Source organism: Oncorhynchus masou, unplaced genomic scaffold (genome assembly GCF_036934945.1).
Source record: "Oncorhynchus masou masou isolate Uvic2021 unplaced genomic scaffold, UVic_Omas_1.1 unplaced_scaffold_2223, whole genome shotgun sequence".
Lineage (NCBI taxonomy): Eukaryota > Metazoa > Chordata > Actinopteri > Salmoniformes > Salmonidae > Oncorhynchus > Oncorhynchus masou.
In genome coordinates, this window is record NW_027008697.1 from 47,501 (window position 1) to 57,001 (window position 9,501).

At 41.4% G+C, this 9,501-nt stretch overlaps 1 protein-coding gene across 1 annotated transcript in view; it reads right to left on the reverse strand.

Moving 5' to 3' along the window:
* The window catches only part of LOC135533110 (polypeptide N-acetylgalactosaminyltransferase 16-like), a gene marked incomplete at its 3' end in the record, with an annotated part of 51,501 nt that extends 44,389 nt beyond the window's left edge, over window positions 1–7,112 (reverse strand). The window contains exon 1 of the mRNA XM_064960520.1: window positions 6,728–7,112. Coding sequence (XP_064816592.1) covers window positions 6,728–6,928 — 201 coding nt within the window. The remainder of the gene's footprint in view (window positions 1–6,727) is intronic.
* Window positions 7,113–9,501: the final 2,389 nt, after the last annotated feature.

Consider the following 9,501-nt stretch of genomic DNA (forward strand, 5'->3'; position numbering starts at 1 on the left):
GTGTTAGGGTTAAGGTTAGGTGTTAGGGTTAAGGTTAGGTGTTAGGGGGTTAAGGGTTAGGGTGTTAGGGTTAGGCCTGTTATTGTTACGGTTTGGGGTTAAAGTTAGGTGTTAGGGTTACCGTTTGGGGTTAAGGTTAGGTAGGTGTTAGGGTTACCGTTTGGGGTTAAGGTTAGGTGTTAGGGTTATGGTTTGGGGTTAGTAATGCACCTTGGAAATTCTTAATGCACCTTGGAAAGCACCTAACCTTAATGCACCTTGGAATATTGCTGTTCACCCCTACAATTGTTTTTATTGATGGGCCCAGCCACTCTTTGATGGTGCTCTGCATGTGCAATTAACAGCAGATGTTTTCCACACAAGTCATTGTAAAACGAAAACTCAGATGTGATTGTGCTATTGTTTTAGTTTTTTTACTACATTTAGGTCTACAAAACACTGAGATCATAGAACATAGTACCATGTGTTTGCTTCATGGTTTACCTCATCTGGGGGCGGCAGGGTAGCCTAGTACTTAGAGTGTTGGACTAGTAACCGGAAGGTTGCAAGTTCAACCCCCCAAGCTGACAAGGTACAAATCTGCCGTTCTGTCCCTGAACAGGCAGTTAACCCACTGTTCCCAGGCCGTCATTGAAAATAAGAATTTGTTCTTAACTGACTTGCCTGGTTAAATAAAGGTAAAAATCAGGGAAACTCGTACCTCTCCATCTGCTCCCTTCCTCCATATATGGAGACTGGAGCATATTATATAGCCTTCTCCCTTTCTCTATATGGAGACTGGAGCATATTATATAGCCTTCTCCCTTCCTCCATATGGAGACTGGAGCATATTATATAGCCTTCTCCCTTTCTCCATATGGAGACTGGAGCATATTATATAGCCTTCTCCCTTTCTCCATATGGAGACTGGAGCATATTATATAGCCTTCTCCCTTTCTCCATATGGAGACTGGAGCATATTATATAGCCTTCTCCCTTTCCTCCATATTATATAGCCTTCTCCCTTTCTCCATATGGAGACTGGAGCATATTATATAGCCTTCTCCCTTTCTCCATATGGAGACTGGAGCATATTATATAGCCTTCTCCATATATGGAGACTGGAGCATATTATATAGCCTTCTCCCTTTCTCCATATGGAGACTGGAGCATATTATATAGCCTTCTCCCTTTCTCCATATATGGAGACTGGAGCATATTATATAGTCTTCTCCCTTTCTCCATATGGAGACTGGAGCATATTATATAGCCTTCTCCCTTTCTCCATATGGAGACTGGAGCATATTATATAGCCTTCTCCCTTTCTCCATATGGAGACTGGAGCATATTATATAGCCTTCTCCCTTTCTCCATATGGAGACTGGAGCATATTATATAGCCTTCTCCCTTTCTCCATCCATATGGAGACTGGAGCATATTATATAGCCTTCTCCCTTTCTCCATGTATGGAGACTGGAGCATATTATATAGCCTTCTCCCTTTCTCCATATGGAGACTGGAGCATATTATATAGCCTTCTCCCTTCCTCCATATGGAGACTGGAGCATATTATATAGCCTTCTCCCTTTCTCCATATGGAGACTGGAGCATATTATATAGCCTTCTCCCTTTCTCCATATGGAGACTGGAGCATATTATATAGCCTTCTCCCTTTCTCCATATGGAGACTGGAGCATATTATATAGCCTTCTCCCTTTCTCCATATGGAGACTGGAGCATATTATATAGCCTTCTCCCTTTCTCCATATGGAGACTGGAGCATATTATATAGCCTTCTCCCTTCCTCCATATGGAGACTGGAGCATATTATATAGCCTTCTCCCTTTCTCCATGTATGGAGACTGGAGCATATTATATAGCCTTCTCCCTTTCTCCATATGGAGACTGGAGCATATTATATAGCCTTCTCCCTTTCTCCATATGGAGACTGGAGCATATTATATAGCCTTCTCCCTTTCTCCATATATGGAGACTGGGGCATATTATATAGCCTTCTCCCTTTCTCCATATGGAGACTGGAGCATATTATATAGCCTTCTCCCTTTCTCCATATGGAGACTGGAGCATATTATATAGCCTTCTCCCTTTCTCCATATGGAGACTGGAGCATATTATATAGCCTTCTCCCTTTCTCCATATGGAGACTGGAGCATATTATATAGCCTTCTCCCTTCCTCCATGTATGGAGACTGGAGCATATTATATAGCCTTCTCCCTTTCTCCATATATGGAGAGTGGAGCATATTATATAGCCTTCTCCTTTCTCCATATGGAGACTGGAGCATATTATATAGCCTTCTCCCTTTCTCCATATGGAGACTGGAGCATATTATATAGCCTTCTCCCTTTCTCCATATGGAGACTGGAGCATATTATATAGCCTTCTCCCTTTCTCCATATGGAGACTGGAGCATATTATATAGCCTTCTCCCTTTCTCCATATGGAGACTGGAGCATATTATATAGCCTTCTCCCTTTCTCCATATGGAGACTGGAGCATATTATATAGCCTTCTCCCTTTCTCCATATGGAGACTGGAGCATATTATATAGCCTTCTCCCTTTCTCCATATGGAGACTGGAGCATATTATATAGCCTTCTCCCTTTCTCCATATGGAGACTGGAGCATATTATATAGCCTTCTCCCTTCTCCATATGGAGACTGGAGCATATTATATTTCTCCATATGGAGACTGGAGCATATTATATAGCCTTCTCCCTTTCTCCATATGGAGACTGGAGCATATTATATAGCCTTCTCCCTTTCTCCATATGGAGACTGGAGCATATTATATAGCCTTCTCCCTTTCTCCATATGGAGACTGGAGCATATTATATAGCCTTTCTCCATATGGAGACTGGAGCATATTATATAGCCTTCTCCCTTCCTCCATATGGAGACTGGAGCATATTATATAGCCTTCTCCCTTTTATATGGAGACTGGAGCATATTATATAGCCTTCTCCATATGGAGACTGGAGCATATTATATAGCCTTCTCCCTTCCTCCATATGGAGACTGGAGCATATTATATAGCCTTCTCCCTTTCTCCATATGGAGACTGGAGCATATTATATAGCCTTCTCCCTTTCTCCATATGGAGACTGGAGCATATTATATAGCCTTCTCCCTTTCTCCATATGGAGACTGGAGCATATTATATAGCCTTCTCCCTTTCTCCATATGGAGACTGGAGCATATTATATAGCCTTCTCCCTTTCTCCATATATGGAGACTGGAGCATATTATATAGCCTTCTCCCTTTCTCCATATGGAGACTGGAGCATATTATATAGCCTTCTCCCTTTCTCCATATGGAGACTGGAGCATATTATATAGCCTTCTCCCTTTCTCCATATGGAGACTGGAGCATATTATATAGCCTTCTCCCTTCTCCATATGGAGACTGGAGCATATTATATAGCCTTCTCCCTTTCTCCATATGGAGACTGGAGCATATTATATAGCCTTCTCCCTTTCTCCATATGGAGACTGGAGCATATTATATAGCCTTCTCCCTTTCTCCATATGGAGACTGGAGCATATTATATAGCCTTCTCCCTTTCTCCATATATGGAGACTGGAGCATATTATATAGCCTTCTCCCTTTCTCCATATGGAGACTGGAGCATATTATATAGCCTTCTCCCTTTCTCCATATGGAGACTGGAGCATATTATATAGCCTTCTCCCTTTCTCCATATGGAGACTGGAGCATATTATATAGCCTTCTCCCTTTCTCCATATATGGAGACTGGAGCATATTATATAGCCTTCTCCCTTCTCCATATATGGAGACTGGAGCATATTATATAGCCTTCTCCCTTTCTCCATATGGAGACTGGAGCATATTATATAGCCTTCTCCCTTTCTCCATATGGAGACTGGAGCATATTATATAGCCTTCTCCCTTTCTCCATATGGAGACTGGAGCATATTATATAGCCTTCTCCCTTTCTCCATATGGAGACTGGAGCATATTATATAGCCTTCTCCTTTCTCCATATGGAGACTGGAGCATATTATATAGCCTTCTCCCTTTCTCCATATATGGAGACTGGAGCATATTATATAGCCTTCTCCTATATGGACTTTGGAGCATATTATATAGCCTTCTCCCTTTCTCCATATGGAGACTGGAGCATATTATATAACCTTCTCCCTTTCTCCATATGGAGACTGGAGCATATTATATAGCCTTCTCCCTTTCTCCATATGGAGACTGGAGCATATTATATAGCCTTCTCCCTTCTCCATATGGAGACTGGAGCATATTATATAGCCTTCTCCCTTTCTCCATATGGAGACTGGACATATTATATCCTCCCCTTACTCAAGACTGTTAGCATATTATATAGCCTTATCCCTTTCTCCATATGGAGACTGGAGCATATTATATAGCCTTCTCCCTTTCTCCATATATGGAGACTGGAGCATATTATATAGCCTTCTCCCTTTCTCCATATGAGACTGGAGCATATTATATAGCCTTCTCCCTTTCTCCATATGGAGACTGGAGCATATTATATAGCCTTCTCCTTCCTCCATATGGAGACTGGAGCATATTATATAGCCTTCTCCCTTTCTCCATATGGAGACTGGAGCATATTATATAGCCTTCTCCCTTTCTCCATATGGAGACTGGAGCATATTATATAGCCTTCTCCCTTTCTCCATATTGAGACTGAAGCTCATTAAATATGTCAAGAATTTGGGCATGTCCACTATTGACAGAGCAGTGATTTCTCCAGTCACAATGAAAAACATTGACACCTGTGAAGGCTACTGGGAGGACTAGGGACCACATCAGCACGTGGGTCTTTCTTCCAATGCCTGAGCCACTAAGCACAGCTGACTGGATTTCATTGATCTAGTAAAAACTATCCCAAGGTAATTGTTCCGTTTCTTGGAGCACTCCTCTCCGAACTTTACTCAAGAACCTGTTATAAATGTTCCATTCATAGTTATGATTTTAAAAAACTGTCTGTCAGGAATTATAGGCCGCAAAAAATAAACACTCTGATTGGGCATTGAGCATCAAAGTGAAGAACACGTGATTCTTATTGAGAATAGATGATTGGTCCTGAAGAGAACATGTCATTATTTTCCTACAGGTCAGATGTGCCTAATTAGGCATTAACCTGAGTAAATGATATGAAAATGACAGTAAAATCCTAAAATAGGTTTTCAGATGGGCAGGTTTGGGTAGGTTACTTTCTAAGTGTAATCCGTTACTACCCAACCCTGAGGTGCGCTCTAGTTGTCCTGCCAAATTAATACAACTCAAAATATGTCAAGAATTCCAAATGGCATGTCCACGACCACACAGAGCAGTGATTTTCCATGCACCCCTAGACACACGGAGCGATAAGACCTGGGAATAGAGCTCTATCACATCTAGACAAAGGAAATAGACGCGTCTAGATTCTGGCGAAAGAAGAGAAAGCTCATCCGTCCCTTAACCGTCTCTGTAGAAGGCTACAGACCTTCATGTTGTCCTCCACCCCAGATATTTGTATCTAAATGTTCAATGGGTCTGTTTATATCATATGCAGAGAATATGCTCTAGATTCTGTTTATATCGCAGAGAATATGCTCTAGATTCTGTTTATATCGCAGAGAATATGCTCTAGATTCTGTTTATATCGCAGAGAATATGCTCTAGATTCTGTTTATATCGCAGAGAATATGCTCTAGATTCTGTTTATATCGCAGAGAATATGCTCTAGATTCTGTTTATATCGCAGAGAATATGCTCTAGATTCTGTTTATATCGCAGAGAATGTGCTCTAGATTCTGTTTATATCTGAGCCAGAAGATGCTCTGTGCTCTAGATTCTGTTTATATCGCAGAGAATATGCTCTAGATTCTGTTTATATCGCAGAGAATGTGCTCTAGATTCTGTTTATATCGCAGAGAATATGCTCTAGATTCTGTTTATATCGCAGAGAATGTGCTCTAGATTCTGTTTATATCGCAGAGAATATGCTCTAGATTCTGTTTATATCGCAGAGAATGTGCTCTAGATTCTGTTTATATCGCAGAGAATGTGCTCTAGATTCTGTTTATATCGCAGAGAATGTGCTCTAGATTCTGTTTATATCGCAGAGAATATGCTCTAGATTCTGTTTATATCGCAGAGAATGTGCTCTAGATTCTGCAACACAGTCATAACAGTTGCATATCTACGCTCCAGACCGTGGCTACCCGCGGACGGCTCGGCTCTCAGGGCTAGCTCGGTTTGCTCCCTCATCCTTCAGAGTCTTACGGAAAGCCTCTTATGGGTTATTCGGGTCCTGTGGCAGCCTTTGACCAAAGGGAAATGGACGAGAGGAAAGGCCTACAAATAACGCATAAAAAAACATAGGCTATTTAGAGCTCAGTTTAAGTATATGAAATGGACCACGTCGTCGACGCACAGGTTCTTTGCGTCAAATACATTCAAGCAGCATAGGTTTAGTGTGGAGGTGGGTGAACAGTACCTCCAGCTGTGCATCACAACACAGATTACCCAACGCGCATCAACATGAAACACACCCACCCTCCCTGGCTATGCTGTGCCAGGCTGTCTGTGCTGTGCGGCGAGCTGCAGTCTCACACAGCCAGCCGCTTTCCTTCCAGCAGAGAGAGAGAGAGCGCCGCAGCGCAGTCTGTCGCTCTTCCCTTATCTATCACTGTTCTCTCTATCAACAAATCCAGCTCCGCTACTCTCAACCTGTCACTTACGATTAGCGGAATGGTCCTGTGACTGTCATCTCGGTGGATGTCAGGTCGCCCGGCATGGCTCCTGCTGTCCCCGACGCGGGGTTGCGAGGCCGAGGACGGGGATGATGTGTGCGGCTTATTGTCCTGCCACAGGTAATAAAATGTTCCCAGGATCCACGCTACAGTCAAGATTGCGATGGCGTTGGCCCGTATCCTGCGCATTGTGAGCCCATAAGGAGAGCTCCGTCCCTCGGAGATATGTCCAGATGGTTCAGGTTCGGTCGGTGTTCTGCTGGATCAGAAGACCAAGCGGGAGGAGGAGAGTTGGTGATGGCTCCGCACCGCAGCAAACAGCCTCCGAGCTATTCTGATGGAGAGAACGAGCGGACCCTATGCAGGGATTTGCGCACTCACAGAGCCGTGCGCGGTCCTAACGCCGAGAAGTTCCTTCCGAGGTGTCGTCACCCACTGGCTGCTGCGCTAAGCTGCTAAAGTCTGGCTGCATTACGCACAGATTTTCTCCGTTTGTTTTCTGTTAGAATAGATACTCATCGTACAATTTACATAAATAAAAGAGACAACCCTGACTAAACAAGGATGACAGGATTATTTGTCTCTAATGTGGTTTTAATAAATAGCCTATTTGGCAAACTCCACCAAGCAAATCAGGTCAACTAAAACGATCAAGGAGGCAAAACTGAATTACTGTTTTGGATTGTCTTCCTTCTATGTTCACAAGGGAAATTCTCTCTATTCATTTGAGAGAAAAAATATATATATTTGCAATGTTGACGAGAGAAAAAAAATATATATTTGCAATGTTGACGGACATCTCTGACTTTTGTGGCCTTCAGAATATGGCTGGCTGGCTGGCTGGCTGGCTGGCTGGCTGGCTGGCAGGCAGGCAGGCAGGCAGGCAGGCAGGCAGGCAGGCAGGCAGGCAACGGATGGTCAGGTCCCAGCTGGGTTAAGTCTGAAGTGACACCCTATTCCCTATGTAGTGCAGCCCAAAGGCCCTGGTGAGAAGTAGTGTCCTACTGTCATAGGCTATTCCTATTCCCTATTCTATTCTATTCTATTCGATTCCCTATTCTATTCTATTCTATTCCCTATTCCTATTCCCTATTCTATTATATTCCTATTCCCTATTCTATTTATATTCCCTATTCTATTCCTATTCCCTATTCTATTCCTATTCCCTATTCTATTCTATTCGATTCCCTATTCTATTCCTATTCCCTATTCTATTCCTATTCCCTATTCTATTATATTCATATTCCATATTCTATTTCTATTCCCTATTCTATTCCTATTCCCTATTCTATTCCTATTCCCTATTCTATTCTATTCCTATTCCATTATATTCATATTCCCTATTCTATTCTATTCCTATTCCCTTTTCTATTATATTCCTATTCTATTCCTATTCCCTAATATTCCTATTCCCTATTCTATTCCTATTCCCTATTCTATTATATTCCTATTCTATTATATTCATATTCTATTATATTCCTATACACTATTCTATTATATTCCTATTTTATTCCTATTCCCTATTCTATTATATTCCAATACATTATTATATTATATTCCTATTCTATTATATTCCTATTCTATTATGTTCTATTCATATTCCCTATTCTATTATACTCCTATTCTATTCTATTCCCTATTATATTCTGTTCTATTCCTATTCTATTCCTATTCTATTCTATTCATATCCCCTATTCTATTCTATTCCTATTCTATTCTATTCCTATTCTATTATATTCCTATTCTATTCCCATTCTATTCCTATTATATTATATTCCTATTCCCTATTCTATTCTATTCCTATTCTATTCCAATTCCCTATTCTATTCTATTCTATTCCTATTCTATTATATTCCTATTCTATTCATATTCTATTCTATTCCTATTCCCTATTCTATTATATTCCTATTCTATTCTATTGTATTCCTATTCTATTCTATTCCTATTCCCTATTCTATTCTATTCTATTCCTATTCTATTCTATTCCACTTCCCTATTCTATTCCTATTCCCTATTCTATTCTATTCCTTTTCTATTATATTCCTATTCTATTCTATTCCTATGACCTATTCTATTCCTATTCATATTCTATTCCTATTCCCTATTCCCTATTCTATTCTATTCATATTCCCTATTCTATTCTATTCCTTATTCTATTCCTATTCTATTCTATCCCTATTCTATTCTATTCCTATTCTATTCCCTATTCTATTCCTATTCCCTATTCTATTCTATTCCTATTCTATTCTATTCCTATAAACTATTATATTATATTCCCATTCCCTACATAGAACCAGCGAAAGGGTAGAACTCTCTCTCCTCTCCGTCTCTCCGTCTCTCCCCTCCCTCCCTCCCTCCCTCCCTCCCTCTCCCTCCCTCCCTCCCCCTCCCTCCCCTCCCTCCCTCCCTCCCTCCCTCCCTGTTACAGCCGGGGGGCATGGGCTATCAGCATGCTTGAGTCCCCTGTGATGTGCAAGCTGGATATTTGATGTGTGTTATGGCTGTGCAAACACAAAGTCAGTCAGAGTACAGAGAGAGAGAGACAGCAGGAATCTGGGCAGGACAGGACAATGGATGGTCTGTGGTACAGGGTCACTTTGTTGTTTAACAGTACAGGAAATTCAAAGTGTGAGATGGCTGCTTAAACAGAAAGAGGTAATTGTGTGTGTGTGTGTCTACTGTCCAGAGCCAGATAGCTTCCCTTCAGCCTCAGAACTCGAGTCTAGACTATTCCGGTATTTAGGTCATTCCCCAGGTCTCCC